At 33.6% G+C, this 27,334-nt stretch overlaps 1 protein-coding gene across 2 annotated transcripts in view; it reads left to right on the forward strand.

Annotated features, from left to right (window-relative positions):
• The window catches only part of LOC107173390 (uncharacterized), a 136,538-nt gene extending 110,919 nt beyond the window's left edge, over positions 1–25,619 (forward strand). For both annotated transcript variants that reach the window (XM_015523911.2, XM_015523912.2), the window contains 2 exons: positions 22,994–23,279; positions 23,836–25,619. In XM_015523911.2, the coding sequence (XP_015379397.1) occupies positions 22,994–23,279; positions 23,836–24,009 (460 nt within the window). In that variant the 3' untranslated portion in view covers positions 24,010–25,619. The remainder of the gene's footprint in view (positions 1–22,993; positions 23,280–23,835) is intronic.
• The last annotated feature ends 1,715 nt before the right edge of the window (positions 25,620–27,334 follow it).

The following is a 27,334-nucleotide window of genomic DNA, read 5'->3' on the forward strand; positions in this document are numbered from 1 at the left end:
TAATATATTATAATATAGTGACGCGATGTGTGTATAATATTATGTGTATTTATCAAATCAGGTGATTACAATTGTTTTTGCAATAAAAGATAACCAAAGCTATATAGAGTTCGGTTATACTATTGACAATTTCGTTGTTACAACCACATGTATGAAATATTGTGTATTTAGATGTTGATAATGTACTTATTATGACTCAGTTTACATCAGATCGACCGCCGTTAGTTGTATTCGTTTTATATTTAGTTTTTATTCGTTCGACGTATTTCTAATAATCAATTCATTTTTACGGCCCTCTACGAATTTGTGAACATTTGACAATTGTTTTTCTTGTGTGGAAATAACAACGAATCTTTACGAATCGCGTGTCTCCAGAAAAATGTTATTACAGTGATTTTCGACGGACTTCTATCAATCATGGAAAATATAATAAGGTATTTTTACAATAATTAAGTAATAGGTATTGATTTAGAAATTAATTTTAATTTTTACATTCCTTAGAAACCTAAATTATTGCGCAATAGGTAAAACAAATAAATATTATGCCGGTCGTGCAGCCGTTAATTAAATCGATATATCATATTATTATGTGTATAGGACGTATAGGTACTTCATTCGTTGAACAAATTGAAAAAACCGACTTCACTTTTTTTTTAACTTTAAGTAATAATAAATTAACCCGGCGGCCAATACAAAACAATTAAACAAATAAATCTAAAATGTATGACGTAGTTGGGTTAATGTACAAATTATTAACTTAACGTTTTTTTTTCCATCAAACTTTTGCACCACTAAAGAGATTAATGGATTGTTTTTATCACCAACATAATATTATTATTATCACTATAATAATGCGCATATTTATTTCATTCTTGTTGTGGACACACTCTTAATCTATTACAATATTATCAGAGATAATAATGATATTTATTGATCATAATATTTTTACATACTTACTAAAATAATAGAGTTATAAATAAATATTTCGTTTATCTGAAGTTTCTCATAACCCACCTGGCACCATGATAGTAGATGACCTTTAATTTTTTCAATAGCCAAATCATCGTCACTCGGATTCTGGATAAACCGTTATTTAAACATTGGCGTTTCCTGCTGTACACGTATAGGAGGTACCCATTACCAAGTATATGTTGAAAATTTATTCAACTGGTAACCTCTAAGTTATTAATTATGATGCACGTCGAAACTTGAATGGTCTATTATTATTAATTCGTGAAATATAATATGACTAACATTATTTCATTTTTTTCCATCATCGTTTTCTGACAAACGTTGGACTTGTGAATTTCAATTATATTACCGCGGAAAGATTTCACTTTTTAAGACGCTTGTGCACACAGTGAAAGCCACTCATTTGCCCACCTAAACAACCATCGTTGAACTTGTAGGTCTTGCAGCGCTTCCCAGTCATTTGGCAGTTATTAATTAAGAAAGTTCACACGTTACACACACAATGGTCTTTTGTTCAAGCAATCTTATACATTTTTCATACTCATCTTAAATAAAGGTTATCATATTATCATAAAGAATGTATTATTTTATCTTCATCATTGCATTTTTATATTTCCAAAAAATAATATAATAGAGGCATATAGCGCCACGTTAGGTTACATTATACAAAGTACGTACTTCTCTGTATAAATGAAATTTTCATCCAACAAAACTAGAACCAATCTATAAAGCAAATAATATATGACTCTTTCACGTGACTTTTGCGCAATTTCTTCCTCGTGACTCACTAACACGCCTTCACCACGTTTCTCACCCAGGTACAACTTACTATAATAGCTGGGTATATCCGAGTACCAAGTACATTCACATTTGTTATTTTGCAAGCCATATTTTATGACTTTTTATCGATAATTTATCAATTTGTATTTTAAATAAATATATATAGTCCAGTTAAATGAGTATAATATAGTCGTTATTATATGTTGTTCTATAGCCGTTTAAGAGCAGTTTCAATTAAAATCAATTAAAAAATAAACAAACCGTCATTGGATACTATACTGCACGAACCGGGTTATTAGAAAAAAAACAAACTTCAGAGAAAACATTATGAGTAGACAACAAAATTATAGTAGTATAATAAATAATAATTATAATTATATATTTTAACTTTAGAGCTACATGCCAAGTCCGTGTAAACGTCTCGTCTGGTAAAATGCCATTAAGTTCAAACATTATTTAATTGTTTGGTAGTTTGGTTTTATTTTTGTGTCAATTGTATATAATATAATATCAGATTTAAAAATTTAAAAATATCTATTTTTCTGGTTTATAGTATACTTACTAAAAAACTATATAAAATAAAATACACTTTATTCGTTTTCAACTAAATAGATATCAATAGTAATTTGATCCATAATTTTCTGAAAAGTTTTCTATATTTTACCAAAAGATTATTTTTTTTCTGGCCCACAGCTTCATATTCATATATATATATATATTTGATATTAAGATTTAGGAGTTTTACAGTTGAGACAATAAAAATAAAACTATTAACTAATGATGGTAAATGGGCGAAAAAAGTAAATAAATAAATAATAGTTAAAATTGGTTACGATTTAGTCTTATAAAGTATTTAAAAATTTGATTTACTATTAAAATTGATTACTTAGTGTTTTATCGGATCGAAATGAGAATTGAGAGTTGCGTACGAAAGATGCATAAAAATTATTTTTTATCGATATGGAAAATGCATATTGTGTCAGGATGGGTATGGTCAATTATTCCACGGAATTCCCTGAAAATGTATACATTGTATGACGTTTTATTTATTTGAATGAATTGTGTTTCATTAAATGTTGGACGTCTGTATTTCCAATAACAACTTGCCAGTTTGTGGTATATTTTGATTTTTTACAGATTATAGAAAGCTTTTATCTATAGTATTGACATTTGGGATATCAAATCTGATATGATTGAGCTGTTTGTTTTACCAAAAGTTTTAACGTAAATCTTTATGTATTATTTTTAATATTACATTACAAAAATTAAGATTTCATAATTTTTACATTTTGACAAATTACCCGTCTGTTGTACAATGCAATTTTTTCCTCGTACTCGAGGCCATTACGTATAGTGAATGTATATCTACCTGTTCTTGCCAATAAAAAAAAACTATATAATATACTAGAAAATTATACATATAGACGGACGACTTTGTGTGGAGTTCTTGTTATCGTATACAGCAAAAAAAAATCCCATGTTCTGGTTATACCTATACGTACAGAAGACGGAAGTAATCAAAAAGTCTCGTAGTCTTGACTTTTATTAAAAATGCACGATTCCATTGGTATATGTACCGATATATACATACTCTCTGTACGGTATCGAACAAAAAGTCTTGGGTAAAATAACGCACGGATAAAATATATCTATGGAATCCAATTATATGAAGCCAAGAAAAAAAATATCGAATAATGATACAAATTTAAAAACCAAGTACGAAATACAAAATGTAAATTAATAGATGTTTTTAAGATGAAAATTAAAAATGTTAATTAATGATTGTTTCATATATTATGAAGCCTTAACGATATATCTATATGACTTTCTAAGATATATATTGATAGTGTATTAAGACAAGGTTAAATAAATTAAGATGTGTAATAAATAATAATGTGTTGTTACATTTTTGAACTGTTTATCGCCGCCAATAGATTATTTTGCTTCGTATAATTTCCAGGTTTATTTTATCCGTACAATTTTTTGTTATTAAATATTTTTCTTGATCGTGAATCATAGAGATTCACTGTCTGCTGTATGTGGCACGTATCTGACATTTAGGTGTCTTGAGCATGAGCCGAGATGATATCATATAGTTCATAATGTTTATATGATACTAACGACCATTCGCTCTACGCTAATACGGTTAGGCTACGCTAAACCAAATATAGTGTCTAAATGTATCTTGAAATGAAAATAAGGAATCAACAACGTTTTCAGTTTACAATCGTTCTCACGGCGCACAAAAAGCAAACCGCATATTATCTTTAATTCGATGTTTAAAAATACATATTATGCGTTCGGTTTGTGACAAAACGTACATACCTATAGTCTATACGGTAGCAGGAAAAAAACTACAAATTATTATTGTATTATTCGGTACAACAATCACGCATTTGTAGTAAACACCTGAAATGCTTTCGAAGATTTCTTTTATCGTTATTTTCATATTATATACAAGGCAGCTAGAATACAATAATTATAATACACTCTCTCGATCTTAATTTTTTTTGTAATTTTAAGTACCCTACCTATGTATATGCCCAATACTCACGAAACAATACAATTTTTCACATTTTTCGCCGTTGTCAATAGATGTAATGAAGGTAATCGTGTAAATGTAAAATAAAATTAGTTCAAATTAGTTGAAAAATCGTTATTTATGCACCGAAATTTGCATGATAATATTCAGCCTCCAAGTCTAAGATAAAGTGTCGTAAAAGAAAAACAAAAAGTCTAAAATAAGCCATTCGTCGTAAAAAATCGTTAAAATATAAGTACGGCATAATATATATACTTATAAATTATCATGCTGCAACTAAAAAAATTCAATAATTTACTGCGGAATAATGATTAGTTTTCATTGTTTTTTTTTTCGAATATTCGCACTATATTCGTATACGTAAAGTCCATATACTGCAACACGGTGTGTGTACAGTCGCGAATTACAGACGTTTCCTATATTCACACAAAATCATAATTCAGCTTTATATACCCATCATAACCATCATCACTGGTGCAGTCACCTAACCTGATATGGTGCCGCAGAGGGATTTTTCAACGCCACATTCAGATTATTATTGTATAGTTATTATGGTATAATAATTATTATTACATAGCGTGTACATTTAAAATACACGTTTTCTATATCGTAGCATAATATGATTATTACGATCGATTTCTCATTTCAATGATTATATCGTATACCTACTCGAAAATCCACGATGGAAATTGAAAATGGAAACCTCGATTTTCGAATAATTAAAATTCGTATATTTCAACTGAAGGAACAGGGAAACGAAAATGTAGGTATTTGCAACGGTCGCGAAGTTCTTGCATCAGTATATGATGGACACTCTCGTGCATAGCAGTTTCGATGACGAGAAAAATTCAAATTTTTTTTAGTCTTTATAAAACATAAGAAGTCATCCATATCCAATCCTCCCTCTCCGCCACAGCAAATATTGCAACCCTGACAACACATCGGTTAAATGCCGGGGTGCAAGTTGCAGCCGCAGTCCGCAGACATGCAGCAGCAGCAGCACGTGCATGCAGTAAACGTATTATAATATACATATTATTATATAAAAAATGTATAAGAGCACGTCCGGTTTGGCTGACTGTTAAAACTCGCTCGAAATCGCCTCTATACGGACAAAGGAGACGGAAAAAACATACGAAACACAATTATATATATCTATAATATGTATTAGGTACGTTTTATAATATATAATATTTGTCACGCGACAGCCGCTCTGGCGTTGGCCGCGAACTCGTGACAATAATAATAATTATTATCATTACCATCGTCGTACTATATTCGTATTATACGAGTACGAAAATATCGGTGACGCCGAGGCGATATTTTCGGGGTGGTCACCCACGACAGGCTCGCAGCTGCAGACAAACCGTCGTCGTCGCGCACACACTTAACATTATAATATAGTCGGAAAAAGCGTTTCGTCAAAAAAAAAATAATAATAATAACCAACCTAATAATAAAAATAATCGTGGCGGACCTTCGGAAATAAAAGCCCCTCTGACGTCAACGGTGACCCGGAAAGTTGGACTTGCGCCACAGTCTCCGTTTTGGACGCGTTCCCGCGGTCCCCTCGCACAACCGCACATGCCCACCCCTGTATATATAGGTCCCCGGTGGCAGTAGGCGCAGAAACCCCGACTGATTATCGTGCTCGACATTTCTTCCTTCCACACACACACACACACACACACTCACACGCGGTTTTTCTGGGAAGTACTCTCTCGCGCGGTGTTGCAGCAGTCGCTGACGTATATATATAATATGATGTGGTCTCTTGTTATATTATATTATTATATATTATGTGTGTTACTATACGCGATTGTTCGAGCTTGACACCGCACCATCCTAATTTAGGTGTCGGCGGAGCTTATCGTATTTATTATATTACAGTAATATATATATATATACGTACGACGACGAATAACAACAACAACAACAACATCAACATCATAACACACACACAAACACTATAGCTGCATGTAGAGCACAATGTGTTGTTTCCGACAGTCGTGTGAGAGTGTAATAATAATATTGCACTCGGTGGCGTAAACAAAACCGTAAAAAATAAAAAAAAATTAAGTCAACGAGGTATAAGTGGTCGCGCGGTATAATGTATCCATCGTATATGTTGTAGGTATATATTTTGTGCACTATATATTATTGTTATATACTTGGTATATACCGCGCGGTTAATGCAGGTATATGATAAATAATAACATCAATAATATGTGAGGTGTATGTAATATGTATAGATGATGCTCGCCGGAGCTGCTGTACGCAGGGGTTAAAGTGGGGGGGGACGCAGGAGGACTCAGTTCCCTTACCTCTGACGATGCTTAAAAAACGTCCCCTTTAACAAATTAGGATTTTATACATTAGACATTATACATACAATTATATATGGAACGCTTAAAACTTTATGGAGACATTAGAGTCCCCTCTGGAAATTTTTCCCACTTTAACCTCTGGCTGTACGTAACGTGTTATATTATTATGAGTATAATATACTGCATACATCGGTGTCGTGTCGATTATACGTACAATCTATATGTCATTGTATTATATATTATGATATATCGCGCAGTCGGTTGAAAAAATGTTTAAAAAATAAAACCGTACTCGTTGTCACGGTTTGCGGATATTATTGTAATTTTTTAGTAGGTAATGTCTAAATATGTATACAATATAGTCACAGCGCGTGTCAAGAAAATATGACGTTTTTACGCCGTATTAGAGTTCGAACAAATATAATATCAGCCCCCCCCCTACCCCAGAGAAATGTTGAGAAAATTAAAAAATTATTTTATTCGTCTACGAAAGTCGCTAAAAAAGTCTTAAATTGTATTTTTTAAATATAAAAAGAAAATTTATCGCTATTTTTATTTTCATTTTTCTACGTATGTTAAACTTATGGAAGAACCTATAATTGGTAAATCACCGCCGCATAAAAATTAATCAGACCCCCCCCCCCCAAGAATAACAATCCTGGCGAAGTCACTGAGGCGTATACCCTCGTGGGGTGCTATATGCCACTGCATCATACTTTCATACTGCATGTGCGACAACGCGACGGGGGCCAATCATCGCACCCATCCAATAAAGGACCTTAGTTTTTTACCCCGAAAAGAACTCGATATCGATAAAGTCTCGTTTTCAAAAAATATGCCCTCCTGAAGGAAGTGTAGCCGCGAAATGATTGAATCCATGTATAGACATTTTCAAACGTCGAACTTTATAGGCAACGCAAAAGAAAAGTAACTATGAGCATTTTTACAGTTCGTTTGATTTTATCAAGTTGTATTTTTGTTTTCTCCTGGAAACCCCCCCCCCCTTGGTTAAAACTATTTTTGAGGTCATTTTTTTTTTTTTTCGTCGCATGCTCATCTTGCAAAAAAACTTATTGTGTCTTGCACCCTTATTACATCATGCACGGAGTTCCACGTGCCGGTTTCGCGTCGTCTATATACCACGGTTATCATCATCTGTTATCTAGTTAAAGATAACCGTGGTCAATATACCGCACACGTCACGCCTAGGTAGGTACTCGATAACTATATAAATCGTTAATACCTATAATTTTATTGATCGAACGGCCTTTACGAATTTAGTTGCGCAACGCGTCTTGGAGGTCTCGAGGTCCTCGTCTTTAGGGTCGGCGGCAAGTACGCCGTGTAAAAAATAATAGATAGGACAAGCTGTTTTTCTTTTACAAATCACAATAATAATATTGTATTATCGAATCCTCGTGATTATTATTATAGGTAACGGTGCTCGCGATAGCTGTGCATTATATTTTATTGTTTTCGATATTATAACAATAATAGCGTAATAGTTGTTGTTGTTTGGTACTATTGTTTATCTCCGTGGCGTATTATACGTAATCCGACACAATATTTTGGCAAGTTCAATACGATTTCAGTTGAACTCGTATGACGGTCCTGCAGTGTGTGTGTGTGTACCTACGCAAAACGTATTATTATTATCTACGTAGGTATTACTTTTATGGGAAACGTCTCATCTCATAGTACATAAACCGAGTGAGCGGACGTCAAATTCGCGGAAAACTGTCGGTTCTATTCGGCGCCGATTTCCTAGATGTCCGGAAAAAAATTCTCCGCGGCTAATGTTTATACGATGTTGCGACTTGCCGAGACTAAACAATTATTAAAGAATCTCGATATGTTTTTTTTTAACACCATAGGTATTATAAATAGGGCTCGGATTTAAATGCGCTTAATTACATATAATAATATGCTCTAAAAAATAACCAAACATGTATGTCCTCAAACGAACGCTTTTCACCACAAAAATGCCATTTATATTAATTTGTTTTTTTATACAATTTGGAATTATTAAATAAAATATATTTATTATTTTATCAAAAAAAAAAACAACTGAAAATTGGAAAAATTGACTCGATGCTGCTTACATATGTTTTGGGACAATATTATTCATATTCTAAACATATACTTAAATATATGTATATTCGGTTAATATGCCAAATTTGTATTGAATATTCAATAAATATGCATTGAAAACCATAAAAATGACCCTATAAATAATGCTAAAAATGCTCTAAAAATAAAAAAATTTCGAAAGCTATAATTTTTTACTTTTGAAACACTCGTTACGTGAAACAAATTATGTACCTACTTGGAAAACATTGTCGAAGATCAACCTAAAAAAAACAAAAAAAATGCACTTTGCATTGAAATCCTGATCCTAATTATTGAGTATTGGATTTTTTTTTATTATTATTTATGGAGTTTAACATTATACGTATTCATAAAATGTATACCTTATAACCTCGGAATCTATTATTAAGAATCCTCTACATAATCGTACATTGTGATGAGATTTTTTTAATTATTAGCTATAGTTGTTGTCGCAGTGTTAATAATAATAATAATAATAATAATGAAAACACGCGTACCTATAATAATATACCTATGTACGTTGTTATTTTCGCAACATACTATGTAGTTTGCAGGTATAGTTATTTGACGTGCGCAAATGTGAAAAATTTCTATCTCCAATGTTGTACTTGTGTATAGTTATATATACATTACATTGATATAATAGTCGTGTGTGTGTGTGTGTGAGTGTCGATACGGAAGGCGGCGGCGCGTAAAAAGTAAATAACGAGCGTGTAATATATATATTATATTGTTATAATGTGTGTCGTCACTGTGCAATGCGTGCTGCAGTTGAATTCTATAGGCCTAATAATAAACTGCAGTTTGATGAACAGGGCGACGAGGCTACGTGAAATTGGGTCAGCCCATTTTATACACATATAGGCGATGACAAAATAATTGTGTGAGCAAAGTACTTAGCGAGACAAAAGATAATAATTAAATAAAAAAAATTAAAAAAACAATTGTTTTCGGGTCATATACTAAATACTTAATATCGTTCCATATAGGTTTAATCATTTAATGTAACATATGATATACATGAACACGACTAATGATGGTTTCCTCGGCTGCTCGGCATCAGAACGTTCAAAATTCAAAAATGTGTTTCCATTAACGCTGCAGTACCATTTTGTATCACCAATTTTAGAATTTTTATCAACAGTTTTCTCGGAAAGATCTTATTTTTTATTATTTTTTGAAGCGATTCGACAGCGCCCGGATTCCCATCATATCAAACGAACTTTCAGAATAACTATACTAAAATATTTCCCAGAGGAAATTCGATTTTCATTTATATGATTTCACATCGAGTGTAAAACGGAAGACTTCTCCAGAACTGCAGCAGACAATAATGCGTGCATTGTCTCCGAACCGCCGCTGCAGAGGAAAACAAAAAAAATTATATTACAGTAATATGTATGCATATTATACAGGGTGTAACAGATAGACCTGACCAAAAAAAAAAGAATAATTATGCTAATTAAACTTAATTTTAAAATTGGTAATATTATATGATAAGTAAATAATTTAAGAAATATATTCATGACAGCAAATTCTCAAAAATCATATTTTTTTAAAAGTTTTCACGTTCCAAATCAATTTAGGTAACCAAAAAAATATTGAATTTTAAAAGAATTCTAAAAAGTAAACTACTTGACTTAGATAAATCTTTTTACCATCAAAATTGTTCTTATGATCAGATTCACTAATAGGCTATTTTGAATGTATCCGAAAATTTTTTTATTAAATAAATTTATTTTTATTTTCAGTAACAAAAATTAAATATAAAAATGTATTGAACATGCACCACCGTAGGATCACTCGACGAACAAAAATAAATAAATAAAAAATATTAATTTGAACAAAAGTTATTCCAAAAGTCAGTTCTATCTGTTATATACACCTCGTATACCTATATATAGGTATATAATATAATATATGATATGCTGTTAAAATATACATGTATTTTATTTTATAATATTTGGACGCGGTTTGAAATGATATTGCATTGTACATGGGCTGCGTTGGGAAACTGCGACCGACCGCTAAAAATACCGTTGGCGTTGTTCTGCACAGGTATATAATATCATGATACTATATATCGTAATTTTACTGCAATACACTCGAAAGTCATCGGTTGACATGACGACGTCAGCCGATTTCACCGTAATCGTTTGGGAAAACGAATCTAAAATTTCTGACCGTGTTATATCACAGAAATCGCATAGGTACTGCAGCGGTCAACAGAAAAAAAAAACCTACTCGAGGTCTTACGCGCAGGCTGCAAGCAGTCGTCGGCATTGTGGCCGCGGTGTCCAGTCGATTATATTATGCGTATTATAATATATCTATATAGATAATAATGCGACCTCGCCATCGAAGCTAACACTTCCTCCTCCTCCTCCTCCTTCTCCTCCTCCTCATCCTCATCCTTGTTCGCGGTACAATGTATATAATATATAGATGAAGGTACAATAACGCATACAATATATTATGCATATCTGCTGCAGTATAATATACACGTAGGTTATATTATTTTAACCTCCATCACGACGCCGCAGTTCGAGTTGAAAAAAAAAAAAACAAAAAAAATCAAAAAATAATAAATTCGAAAAACCGCGGTCCGTTCGATTTTTATTTCGTTTTCCGCCGTTCTCGGTTTTTTGGTGGTGTAAATTTCGTCGGCAACCTTAACCCATTATATATATAGCGCGTATGATGCGAGCAAAGTAGGTATATATATATATGTATATATATAATACACATACATATATATGCGGTGCGAGAGTTTGCATGTCCCGCGGCCAATGTTTTTCTGTAAAAAAAAAAAAAAAATAATAATGTTTTCGCGTTGTCCCCGACCCGTGTAAGTATATATATATCATGTACATAATATACAAACGGTGCCAAAAAATCGTAATAATAAATAAATGGCGCACACGTCTCTCTTCGCGGAGCTCATTCTAATTAGTGTAATTGCGTTTTCCTACATACATAATATAATATACGATTCGGAAAACCGTCGCGGTTTTTGGGGTTTCGCCGTCGTCGCGACGAGGATTTTCCCGGAGGACTTTACGATCGGTTCGCTCGACAAGGCTGCAGCAGTAGGTATATATATATATATATATATATATATATATATATATATTATATACTTACGGGGAGAGGGGAAAAAAACTCTGCTGCTCAGGCCTTGGCCTCCTCCATCGTAATAATATATATACATAATGATGTTGTTCACAAAGGGAAACTCGCACATACAACATATATATACATATTGTATATTCGAGTACGTGATTTTAAAAGGTCTTCACTAGTCTCGGCGTGTTTCTAAATACATCATATGTATATTATATTATATGAAATACTCGTGTGTGTGTGTGTGTGTGCAGCAGGTAAATTTGCATGCCTTAGCCTTGTGCAACGCGGCGGCAAACGGCCGTCGGTTTTGCATTTATATATTATATACGTTTCGCGCAAACACGTTATGATGATAACAACGTGGGACGAACGGTGGCGGCGGCACAAATGATGGAAATGGCCGATATATACATATAACTATACTCTTAGAACCTATCTACCTACCCGTGTATCACTATATATCAGCTATTGCAGCATTAAACTCGACAGCTGCTGCCGTCGTCGCTGCAGACTTGATAATAATAATTACACTATATCCGCCTAATATATATTATATAACTATTATAATATATTGTTGCGACGAGGCACACCCTTACGCAACGACCACGACGACGTTGACGTGTTGTTATTATTATTATTGTTATGTCTTACGCCCTCCCGCCGCATAAAAAGTGTGCAAAAAAATCTGTTGTGTACTCCACAGGCGGCACTTGGGGGGGGGGGGGCAAACAATTAATTGACTTTCATTATCCAATCCTCCCCAAAAACAAAATCTCAACCTTGATTTAATTTTTTTTTTTTTAGTGTATTTTCACTAATTTTGACTTCAGTAAAAAAGTTTTTTGACTTGATTTACTAAAATAAAGTATAATAATTTAAAATTATAACCTAAAATATTAGGAGATATTTCAAACTAATAACTATTGTACTTTGGAGTATGAATATTCGAATAATAATTCACATTTTAGATTTACATATCTCCATATATTTTTTAAAAAATAACTTAACTGCAAATTTCCATACAATGTTTATAAATTCTAAACAAATTATCATTTTTTCAATATTCGAATTTCGATTATTCAATTGTCACTACGACTCATGAATAAAAGATTGAAATAACAGGTTTTTTCGTTAACTTTTTTGGGGGTGGCAATTGCCCACTCACAACCCCCCCTCCTCTCCAAGTTTCGCCTATGGTGGACTCAGGGGAAGGGTCGGGTGACGTTTGCCTGCAGGGTTATTATACAATAACGGCGCAAATCGTCGTCGATCGCGTATTATTTACTTTTATTCTCTAATCGCGATAACACAAACGGATGTTGCTTTTTTATAATATATTACTATAAATTGCTAATATTTTAACTCAACGATTACAATAATTGTTAATATACTTTGCGTCCCTGACACATGTGAATATTATTGAGACGGCTGCTGTTGATGGCCTCGCGAGCTGTGTGTTCCTTGCAAGTGCAGCAGAGCAACGCGATCGTTACGATTTACGCCATTCATATTATATTATGATATAATATATATTTATCGTATCTCGAAGCTGATCACACACACACACACCATATGGTCTTATTAGTCATCCGTCAACGGGATTCGGTCCCTTTCGAACGACATATGATACGAGTAGAAATCGGATTATATGTATTTTATATGTCACATTATATTTATATTGCGAGCCAGGATTTTTATTTTTTTTCGGCGAGTGTTTCGATTTCGTATACCGAAATTCGACTTGGTGGACAGAGGTGATTTACAAACTCCATTATTGTCGTACTATATATATACATAGTCATCGAGTTTCATATATGTATACATATAGGTATAACAAATATGAAATATAAAACGACACTTTCGAGAAATCTGAAGCTTTTATGCGACATATATAGTAACAATAATAAATAAATATTTTTGCACGACGAAAAAGTGATTGTAGGAGGTGAGAGAGGATGTTTCTGCAACCATCAAAGCACCTCCCCTGCAGCATGATGGCTATACCGGCGACGGCCATCATGGTAAAACTGATGGTTGCAGTATAGGTTAGGCCTTTCTTGATGGAATACCCTGGAGTTACAACATTTTCTTGATTTTAAAGAGCCACTGAAAATGTTCGTAATTTTTCAAACATAATTTCATTATTTTTAAAATAATACAATTTCACAGTTTTCGCAATTAAAGGATATAACATCAAGAGATATGCATAAAGTATAACTGGAGATTCACAAGTTAAGATCGAAATCGCCGCATGTGGCTCGCGAGCCGCAGATTGCCGACCCCTGGGTTAGGCATATATATATATATAGATATACAGTTTGATTTTCGGACCTCGGCTGTTGTTCAGATTAGGACGATTTTAGGTTAAAAAAACCGGTGAAAAGCGTATATAGCGTGCGCGTCCATGGCTCTCACACGCTACTATTATTTAATAAAACATACATTTCACAAGCCGAATGGATGGAACTTATTGTTATATTCCGGATGACGGATGCATAAAACCGTTGCTATATACAGTGTGTAACCAGCTGAAACGATCACGTCGTAATAAAAACGCGTAGGTAGGTTTACCTATATACACAGACGCTTTACGCGGTCGTTCGCACAGAATTTAATACAATGTGGGTGAGTGGGTGACTGCAATATATAGTCGTCGGTAAGGTTTGCCCAATTTATATCGGACGGATTGTGCAAACTGTTTAACCACTGATGCTGCAGCAGCATATAATATTGGCGCGTTTATTATAAAATATGATGTGAGTTGATTTTCAAAAATTAAAAGTTCACCGCCGGAACAGATTTGTGACAAAATCGGAATGCTATTATGACATAACATTATATGATGGTGCCTATTTCGCGCGACACAATATGCCCACTATAATTCATACATATATATATATATATATATATATAGAAATCGAGATGCTCCGGACCGCCGTCGAAAATATAATTATTTCGCCGTCGGTTTTTTTTCTCTCGCGAATTTCGCATTTTTAGGACGCCACGCCGCACATGGACCTGAATTAGGAGCATATATTATTATAATATATTATTCAACTCGACGAGAATTCGCAGCTGATGACCGAACCGGTCGCCCGTTTGCAGAACACGTATTATGTTATGTATATATATATATATATATGCACACGGCGTGTGTGTGTGTGCGTAAATTAAATATAGCCTAAGTGTGTCCCAAAAGCGAATAACGGTGAGCGGTGAACGCACTTTCCCGGTGCCGATATACGGTGCGGTCGTTTTCCCATTTTTTTTTTTCCATTCTGCAGTATAATGTAGTATGATATATGTACCTATATACCTCGTTCGACTTGGCAGCGCAGACAATCGCCTCGAGTAGGTTAGGTGTAGAGGTATACCATATAATATAGAATAGATGAAATCATTATTATTTCGTCTACCTATTATATATAGTCTGCAGCTGCAGACATCACTTCGCGAAATTATCGATCGCGTTTTCCGCCATATTTATATCCGCAAAAACATAATATTTACGTATATGTATATTGATATATGATTAATGATTTCACTGTATTTTAATATACGAGTATCATATTGATGTATGATTCACCGTCATCATGGACCGTGGTCATCCTAAAATTTTCCTTTAATCGCCGTGCAGCAATTTTCTTCAAACCATGATTTTTCAGACATTGATGTATATAAAATAAGCACACGCGCACCCACACCTGCAGCATAATATTTTGCCGTCAAGTCGGCGGTTTCCATTATACATCGTATCGTGTCGTGTTTGACGCAGCGGCGTGATTAATGTGGGGGCATGACTGGGATGAGGTGAATATAGATCCCTCCAAAACTTTTATTTTGTTACTGACATATTTTTGTATTTGGTGGTGGGTAGGTTGCTGTATGAAACTTACACATTTTGCTAGAAACTTACACTATCCCAAATTCCTAATTATACCACACCGGTTTGACGTATTATGTAATGTATCCGTATTTATTATACCTATAATATACCTATAGGTAACAAAATGTCGGTTACGTTTCATGCCTATAAACATGACGCTATATGGCTGTTTATATATTATACACAAGTCTAACACATTCAACTGAACACGAAACGGTATATATATTATATATGTAGTGGAAATATTTAACTTTAAAATAGTGCGTGCGAGAGATTACTGCAAATTTACATGCACACCCGCAGTATACAATAGTTTAGATAAGAAGCTATATATATATATATATTGTTATTTTTTATATTAGAGCGCGTTGACTTATATTGTCAAATCTATAACATTTTTTGTTGGCGTTTTTTTTTGTTGTTTTTTTCGATGTTTTTAAACTTTCTAACAAACTATATAAGTGTGCAGTATATAAAATATATTGCAATTATTTAAAAACGGTCGCGCATACCTAGCTAGCTCGATTCGAAACATTAAAATGATATCGAAAAACATTTTCGACGAAACAAAAACAATTATATATGTATTGCTATTATCTTTTATAGTCGACTATATAATATATAGCGTACAATTTGTATTAAAACTAACTATATGATCTAAACGTGAACTGTTCGAGAGCGTTTGTATTGCTCATTGTGCGCGGATTTTATATGTTTTGCGTGTTACGGTGCAGCTGGTAATATTATATACTACCAATGTAAATACACACTCGTCGTGGTGATAAAAAAAAAAAAAAATGCGATTAGCGTTCTCTCAAAATCCTTACGATTTTCGTGTGGGGGTATATCTGTTTATCAAATCGTCTATTGAACGAATAAGAAAGAGAGGTTAATTTTACTTAGAATATTACTCCACAGCAAGCAACATATTATAATATAGCCGCGTTTATATGCATATTAAATTATAAAGCTTCGGGGATAAGTATCTGCAGGTTTCGCCGACCCAGAGATAAATAAAAACAAATATTACTCGTTTTATAACATGTAGTAAACATTAGGAATATATTATACTATATGTATAGGCACTTTGGGAATCGATTACCTCGATCGACGATCAATAACAAACGCACACACGCCCAGCCAGAGGTAAATCACGCAACGTCTGTATATAACATATAACACATATTCATATAAGTATATATATATGTCATACTGCAGCAGACTTCGTCACATTACAATAATAATAATAATAATAATAATAATAATATATTAAACATAAAATTATGCGACCAGCTATATATAACTACGCAAAACGCAATTTGTTTTCGTCGACGCGCGCTGCAATGACTTCAATGTTGCACCTATTACAGACTACAGTATACCTATTACCTGTATATTATACTAGCTGCAAGGTGACTAAATAATTATTTGTACCCTCTGAACTTTACCTACCGTTTCAAGTTTATGATAATATTATATTAACTTAGTGCTCTATATTAAATATATAATTATACTACACGACTAGGTATATATACTGGTCCGCGCGAATGCAGTCTATACGCATTATATTATGACGTATTGTCATGGCGCTATATATACGTCATATGTATTTAAAGTTTTAATTATCCGCACGCCAGGCACAAATGGTGTTTTTTTTTCACCGTTATAATAACTACATAATAGCTTGACGAGTTATACCTATTGCACGTATAGCTATATATGATATATATACACGATCCGTCACCCATTTTTAATAATTAATAATATATATGTATATGATTATTCATTTAGCAGCCACCTGCGACTGTTTTAATGGCTTCAATTAATTTCCATATCTACCAATATATTGTTATTATTATTATTGTGGTAGATGTATATTATATAAATAAACGAATTTTACAGGTAATAATATATTGTGATGTTATAATTTCAACGGATAGGTATGTGCCGATTTTTGCAAACAATATCTCCGTCTCTCTGAGACTTGCAAAAAGTTTAAATTTTACAATGTAGTCAACGATGATAATAATTATACAATACAATGCATATACCTATCATAATGTATAAGCAACACGTGCTTATTTCTGTATCGCACTCGGCCAACTTTTGACGATTAAACTATTATTGGGTGTATATACCTATAAATCTATTATATACATATTAATATTGTTCGATCTGTGCAGAATTTAATATGAGCATTGTGCAACACGTATCACATATATTTGATTATATGTTTTTTCTTTTTCTTGTTACCATTGTTCGCATTATAATACAAATATATATATATAATACACAGCATGAGGATATTCAATATCATCATTGACGCAACCGTTTATTAAATAAGCTTTTATCACGTAGATACCTATACTCGTATTTAGACTAGGATTATGGTATATATAGTATGGCAACAGCTTATATAATATATGCCATCGTGTACGTGATGACTACCTATATTATGAGTGTAGTATGACTGGATTTCCTTTAATCTGCGGAAACAATTGATGATAATTTATAAGATTTCATTAATTACAGTGTTACCCGTGCGTTTAGACGAGGCTTAGGCGAGTATAAATATGAATTAATCTCTGTAAACGTTCAATTTGTATTGATTCATCACAAACTATATCCTAAACCGTGTAGATATTATTGTTGTACAATGACGAAGTGAATTATTGTTGAATTCGTTATTTTTTTTTTATAATTCTTCGCCATCATGTACTACTACGAGAGGCATGATGATTACCTGCAGAATCGTATATTCCTACGTCATAAATTAATAAAGTTTATTGAAAATAAAATATTATTTGCTTTTATATGAAAGTAAATGAAAACATTCACTTGAAAACGAGTTGAATATATAGATGTATAATGAACATGTAAGTAATGCTTCGACCTAGTAAAATAATGGACTCTCAAACTGGTTTTCAATTTTAAAATGCATTTTGATTAGGATTTTAAAACGGCAACTTGAGAAAAATGCGAATCAACTTGGATTTTGTTCCACCAATAATCTCACATCTCCCTCCAAACATAATATAAATTATTATATTTGTAATAAAATATAGTGAGACGTACAAAATCCACTTTTTAAAAACATTATATTTCGTATATTACGACTATTATATTATATTATAATAATGTAATAATATTTCCGTCAAATTATGACTTTAAAAATGTTGAATTTACAAAAAAAATAAATGGTTTAAAAATGTTTTTATAATAATCTAAGTATAGGTATAATTCTATATAATATTGGGTAGCACCAGCACCGGCAGCTGGTAACGTCCATATACATTATACGTAATATATACCTACGGCGAAATCGATGCGTATACGTTTATATATCCTGCACTATTGAATATTTAACATTTCAAAATTTAATGTTAGGTACATCGCAATATATACCTATACGAATTATAATAATTATACACGTGATATATGTATATATATAAATAATGATATAATGCAGTATATATAGGTAGGTACTTGCAGTCGGCGGGGTGACGGTCGGTGTTCAAGAATTACAATTATTTAAAATACGCGTATATTACCGATGATAATATGGAACATGGCGACGAGGAGAACCACAAAATATACGTTTCCGGATTATCGAATATTATCAATTGATATTAATATTATATGTTTCGACAGTAAAACGAATCCGAACTGTAGAAACCGGCGGATCGAGGTTTTGAAATATAATAAATACGATTGAGAACGTTCGAAATGAAACAATAAAATAACCACTTACTCGAAAAAAAGCAGTGCTATATTGCAGAGAACGAAATCAAGTGCTACGTTGCCAAACTACATTCAAGTCGAAATAGAATAAAATATTTAATAAAATAACGCATAAATTATGAAAAACCTATGCATTCTCGTGTTTCTCTAAGCATTTTTTTAAACGTTGTCGTCTTAATTAGGAAAGAAAAACTTCATAAAAAAAAATAATAGTATAATATCTTACTTTACGCCACCGAGCTTGCAGACCTAAATGAAAACGGCAATAACCAAATATCGTAACACCGGTATGTGGTTGCAAGATTTTCAGATGGCAAAGTATATAATATTATATGCGAACTCGATCGTAAAGCGTCTAAAAAATAGGTATCGATGAATGATGACCGTTCTCAATCGTATGTTGTAACCTAATAAGTATATCTTTACATAACCGAGCAGAGGTTTGTGTAGGCATTTGACTGCGGGTATGTGGGCATAATAATGCGATAGGTACCTCGGTGCGCGAGAGAAAACAAACGCCGAAAACGTACATATATATATTATATAACATATGATCTATAACGCGTTTAAAAATAATAATAATAATTGACAGTAAAAATTCGTATATGCCATGTACGTTCGTGTGACTATTCGGTTATTTATACTCGTAGGTACCGATGAGCTGATAAAAATCGTTATTCGGTGCACTATGTACATTGTACACAATATGTATAAATGTACATAATATGATACGCAAAACATTAAATATTTTACAGCCGTATACGAAGGTATACACAAAACATTATATATAGGACTCTCAGACGACGGACTGGGATGGTGAATTTATAATAATACCTATAAATTATATTATGTAAAAATGTTTTTTTTTGTTTCTATTTTGGACAAGATTCTAGCGTGCCGTCATAGTTGCCGTTTTCACATTTTATTGTTTAAAATTCCTGACATACCTAATATATATATAGCATAAGGTATAATGAATTACGTTTTTTTTCGATTTTCAAGGTATTTGTTAACAGAATAATATGTAGATATCTGTATATCTATTTGGAATAATATTAATATACTTTCCCCGTAAACTCATAATAACAACCGACGCTTCGATGTCTCCCGTGGCCAAGGAGGGGGTGGAAGGATATGAGGATATACCACCTAACCACTTCGGTCTTCGGCAGAGATTGTGTACGATAGTAGCAAGACCAAATTTTCAAGTGGGAAAAACCTAATTTTAAGGGAGCACTATTATATATAAAAACATTGTTGATTTCTAATATTTTTGATATTTGTAGAGGGGGCAGCTATTGGATTTAGTGAGGGAAACGCCCCCCTCTTGCCCCCACCGTAGCTACGGGCATGGTACGATACTGCTGAACGTAACGTACTGTAAAGAAACAAATTCATATAGGCACAACTATATGTGGGGGAGGGTTAGTGCTTAGCGCCCTCAATTTTGGCACCCCGAACTTATTTGATTGATTAGGTACCATGATTATGCGAGAATAGGTATGGTTACTGAATTGATTTGTATGAAATACGACCAATAGAAAATAGTTACAAAAGAACGTTTTTCAAACTATATTATGTCACTGTTGAATATTAAAATAAAAAAATCGTTGAAATCAATTATTAAAAAGTTATTGATATAAATCTGCAACTGAAGACAGGAGAATTATTTATCTGAACATCGAATACATATAGCTAACTGATATTTATACTTTCATATTAGCACTTATATTTAAGTAATTGATAAATAATATTTTTATTATTGGTAGAAATAAATATTTTGAACAAAGGAATAAACTAGGTAATTCGTATGGAATATGCTTTGTGTATGATTCTAACACACCAACATTTTAAGGTCCAATATAATAATATGTAACCGACATCATGGTATAGCAGTGGTATAGTATAGTGAACTACACCACTCGCACGACAAAAAAACGCATTATTTAGGGTTGATCGTCAATGGTTCGTTTGGCTGCGTAGACCCACACGCACCCACATTACACATGCACACTTGACAATAATAATAATAATAATAATAATATCATTGTTACAACGCGACGTGAATCGAATCCCGTCTAGCCGCCTCCCCCCCCACCGGCGCGGGTACACCTCCGCCCAACGGACGGGCGATGTGGCAACGTGGTGACCGGACGGCGGTGTGCCGCGTCGCGGACGGAAAGCGGCGGTAGAGGGTTGGCACCGGCGGCGGCGGCGGCGGCGCTCCCACCGGTCGTCGGCCACAACGCGTCGTCGTCGTCGTCGTCGTTCGGCACCGTATCGCATTTACCGTCTCCTCGCTCGCGCGGCACTACAACAGCCAGCGGTCTACCGTTCACGGCATTTCCACGACCAGTCGCTCATGCGGATTCGCCCGCGCCACAGCTCGTCTGCTGCCCGTCGCAGTGTCGTTGCACTTTGCGCGTGACTGCAGTGTGTGAGCGCTCCGTCCCGTCGTCGTCGTCGACACGTACACTCTCTCTGCTGCTCGTGCGGCCACAGTCGTCACATCTCCGGCGATAATAATATTCTCAGTTCGCCGCGAATTAGCGTTGTTGTTTCCGTCGTGCACACGTATAAGCGTTTCGAATGTGCGTCGGTTGTCGCAAAGTACCGTCGTCGTTGTCGTCCACGGCAGGCGACCACCACCATCACCACTTACAGAGGCCACCGCTTTGGACACGCTCCCGGAAAATGATCAGGCCCACTCACCAGCCGTTCAGTTAATAACTCCGTTCGTCAACCCTACGTGGCCGCGACCACACTCGTCGTCGTCGTCGTCGTCGTCTACCACCTAACCCACCCGAGACGCGACGCTCACGCGCGTGTTTTTTAATTGATATTAATTTTAATTTTTAATAATAATTGTTGTTCTCTTCGACGACCACCGGTCACCGACGTTCTCCTCTCCTCCCCCTCGCCGGTCGGTTATATTATATATCGTGTTGAAAAACAAAAAGACTTGAATAAGAACCGCATCGTCGTCGGACGTCCGGTACAATATATTTATTGTGTAATATTCGTCGAAACATACTTGAGGCTGTGATAATAAAACTAGTCGTTAACGTAATATAATAATAATTTTAGAATAGCGTATTCAGTATAATAATAATAATATCGTACGATTAAATTATATTAATTTCGTATATTATTATAATTAAGTGTGTCTGTGTGTGTTGGTGCGATCGTACCGTTTTGAACACGAACGGAAACGTTTTTTTCATCTCTCTACACAAGTGTGACACCAAATATATAACGGCACAACATTAAACTACCGTCGGCTTCGTTGTCGTTATTTTCGTCACTCTCGCGACCGGTGACGCTTGTCGCTATGTGCTCCGCCAAAACCGTTACGTTTGGCGGCGTGGTGGCCTACCCGAAAGTCCCGGCCACCGGTGTTACCCTCGAACAGACCAAAGCGCGTTTCAATTGCATAAGCACGCTTAGGGACAGCTTGAAAATGGTGGGTAGCAACGGTTCTAAATTTCTAACCGTCCGTTTGGTTCGCAGCAAGCTTAGGAAACGCGAGGAGACCGCCGCGGCCACCGCAGCGGCCACAGCCGTCGCCACCGCCAACACCGCGATCAACAACAACAGCATCAACAACAACAACAATGTGGACTGTCAGCTGCCCCATGCACAGCCTGTCGACGTCGCCGTCGTCACAAACGTGTCGGGTGACGTGTGCGATGCGCCCGTACCTTTACCGTTCCTCTGGCAGTATTCGGCCAAAAACGCTGCAGCCAAAAACACCAATGGGTATAACTCACCATACAGGCTGTACAGCTCCGATCAGGTAATAATATATAGTAATGTTATTAAATCATCTCTGCCATACGTTGGTTGGGTTCGATTATATTTTGATTATCACTCATTAGCCTGCCACAACATGCGTAGACGGTTATAATTCAAACGATAAAGTCTGACCATTGATGTAGGAACCGAACAACAATAATTGATTTCTAAATTATTAATTTTTTTTAACGAGTAGTAGCAGGTACCTACCTAACCTTTCTCACTGATAATGAGCTCATTGAACATTGTTCATCTTATCTGCGTTCAAGTGGGAGGAACTCATTATCAAGACAAGGATAGTGATGTGTACGGAATGTGCCTACACACACGCCATAGAAGGTTAAACATAGTTTAGTGCGTTCTGCTGGTTTTGTGAGAACATAATGGATAACATTAGTATTATTGTTACGGTGGCCCAAGACATTGCCTTGAACATTATACCAATGGCGGTGCTAAATTTTTTAACACAACATTTCCAAAGTTCCTTTACACTCATTGGTCACCTCCAGCCGTTTTGTTTCAATGTAACTGACAGGATTCTTGTTGGATTTTTTCAGGACACATTGGTGTGCAGTGTACCCATCGAAGAAACCGCGGAGCACCGCAAGGGACTACGGAAAAACTTGCGAGGCAAGTGGCGAAGACTGGTGCACAAAAAGCAACAGCAACAAGACGCATACAAAATACCCGCAGAACTACGGGACCAGCTCAAACAGATATATGTGTACTGATTCTAAAAGTTTGTTTTTCCAAGACAATCCACAAAACCTATCAATTTTGCAATCTATTATTACTATATTATTTTTATTATATATTTTTTTTTCTATAAAAGGACAAAACAATCTTATGTTTTTACTAATAACGTACCTATGTATAATAAATTTTCATTCCTCTTAGAGAATTAAGTTTAATTTGTATTTAATTTCACAAACTAAACAAAAGGAAAATGTTGACCCAATCGAGTGTGTACAACTTTTTGATAAATTAATGATAGAAAAAAAACACAATACAACAATGATAATTTGGTTTTGTTTGAGAAAAAATTTAGACTGTTAAAATGAAAAACTGGCAGTCTTAATATTATGTAGAAAGAACATTATGGTGCCATTGTTTATAACATCATTTTATTATTACATATTATTTTTGTTTTAAATTCGTGATATAGGTATTAATTAATATAATAATTTAATTTATACACAACTATTATATTGAACATTGTAATATAATACTTGTGGTAGGTAGATAATGTACATATTGAATAGTTAAGGCCATACCTAATATAGCTTTAGAAATTTTAGCAAAATACTATTAATGAAATATTACTTATGTAGAACTTCACAATATTAATTAAGTAGTATTTTAAATTGAAAACTGTGAGCTTCTTTTATGGTGATAACTGGTAACATAAATAAAAATAAATTTAAAAGACTTAAAATTATTGTATCCCTTATTGCTATTTTTGCCAGCAATGTATATTTATTATCCAAGTAATAAAATGTTTTTTGACCAATTTTTATATGAACTGTGTATAATTGTAAAAGAATAATGTACAACTGGTAAAATTATTTTATAATTTTGAGAATTGAACCTGCTCAGAAACATCAAACTGGAACGTAAATATATTTTTGGAAAAAAATTCTTTCCTTATCTAGTAAAAAAAACTAATTTATTCAAAAACTAAAATTGTGATTTTTGTCTATGTAATTAGTACATATGGTATCAACTGATCTTTGTGTATTTTATTCTATTTGTACCTAGTTAGTTTTACATTTTAATTCTGAAATATATGAAGTTAAAAAGTCTAGAATTTGTGTAGCATTATATATATATTTTTTTTTTTTTTATATTATACAAACCACTGTTCAATATTACATTGTTTCAACATTATAACTGATACCATTTGAAAATCATATTTTTGCTCATGATAATAAATTAAGAATTGTTTTGTTTTAAAAACAATGTAAATAAACAATCATCAAGTTTGTCTCCATTTTATGATTATATTTTTGTTTATTTATTATGTTATGTATAATAGATCATTTCTAATTTGAACAATAATTTTTGCCTAAGAATTGTTTGGTTTTTAAAATTGTTTTTTTATCGGTCTGCTAACATTCTTTTATTATGACTAGCGGATTTAAATAACTTATACATAAGCAGTTCTAAATTGATAATCGCATAATTGTTAATTTAAGCCAGCTTGTGTAATGTAAAAGAAAGTCGTGGCCTATACTGTTATTTAAAAATTTTCTATTGTCAAACCTGTACTTGATAATGATATTAAAAATTGAAGAAAAAATATAATGAATAAACATGTATTTTGTACATTATTTTCAACTTACTGATTTTAGTATTTTCATTTAATTATTCCATTGGAGAGAGAAAAAATAATATTTGTTCAAGGAAAAGTGCCTGTTAAACGTCCATTACAAAATCAGCTGTTCCTTTTGTGTATCTACACACGTTCGGAGAGAAAGTAGGTAGGTAGGTGTAAGTTTTTATATTATTGTTACAGCACATAATAACGATATTATTATTATTATTAAACTGCTCGGAAACTAATTGATAGTATAATTCGACGACATAGTCTCGTTTTAATGTTTTTGAATATACAACATTTACAATCGTACGATATTATTATGTACTTAAAATATATTATTACTATTATTATTCGACAAGCTCTGCGAGCACAGAAAAACATCGTATTAGTACACCGCGATAGAGTGTATCACTTAAAAATTATGTAATTACAATATTGTGTTGCACTCTCTTGCTTAACGATTACCACTTTACCTTGATAAAATGTGAAGCTGACTTAATATTTTTATTGGTCTCGACTGCTAGTTTGTTCGAATAATATTAAATACGTTTCATGACCAACTATAATGTACCAAGTGATGATGGTGTATAACACTGACTATACATACCGATTACGATTACCTACAAATAACATAGAAATTCAAAATATTGCAAATTATTTTAAAGCGATAAACATACCTACATGCATAGCAGGATCGGACAAATTCGGCCCATCGAGTTTTCCGCACTTTACCGGCCCACTTACCAAAATGGCGTGGCTCTTGACCCAATTTTAAAAGTCCAACATTTAGATTTAGTCTCCCTTCCTTCAACTTTTAACTCGTAGTTTCAGTCAGCGGCTCCTCACGGCGACTTTAACGGCCCAACCCAGCCCTGCATACCAGGTACATGGTATCACGCAGTATTAAAAATACAGACGACCAAGTACTACAATTGTATATGGTACGAAACACTTTGTATAATACGAAATGCCAAGTAAATTTAATTAAAGAGTATGTACATATATAATATATATATAGCCTTTAATAACCAATTTACCAATTCACTTTTTTACAGTTTTTTCTTCCAAAAATGGACCATGTGTATTGTTATTTCAAAGGTCGATACCATTTTTTTGTGCTGTAGCCTCTGCGTGCAGATAAAGAAAAAATAGAAATTGACTATCCAACGTTTTTGTGTATGCATTGCCATCCCTCCCCTAAGTTAATTCCAAGTTTTATTTAAGATACGAAAAAAAATATACAGAGTGATTCTTTAAAGTGGGTACACTAATTATCTCGAAAAGTATTTACTTTTTTCAAAATATTTTTTACATGGTTTCAAGTTGTTAAAAAATCAACGTTTTTATTAAAAAATTATATTTTTAAATATTTTTTATCCTTATCATTTTTTAAGTTTTTTACTTTTTTGAATGACAACATAGAGTTTTAATTTCATATTCAAAGCAGAATATTTTTCCATTTATTTTGATACATAGAAATCGAATTTGGGGCTAGTAGTTTATGAGTTATAACTGTTATAAGTATTTAAAGTTTAGACAAGCGGAGTAGTGGACAAATATTTTGCGGGGTAGCCCCGTACCACTCCACTCTGCCAATCTAAACTTTAAATACCTATAACTCATAAACTACTAGCCCCAAATTCGATTTTTATAAATCAAAATACTTAGAAAAATATTCTGCTTTGGAATATTTTTTCAATTTTATTTCAATTAATGTTGATTCAAAATCAATTTTT

Source organism: Diuraphis noxia, unplaced genomic scaffold, assembly GCF_037042655.1.
Source record: "Diuraphis noxia isolate RWA-SAM2 unplaced genomic scaffold, SU_Dnox_SAM2 contig0005, whole genome shotgun sequence".
NCBI classification, from domain to species: Eukaryota; Metazoa; Arthropoda; class Insecta; order Hemiptera; family Aphididae; genus Diuraphis; species Diuraphis noxia.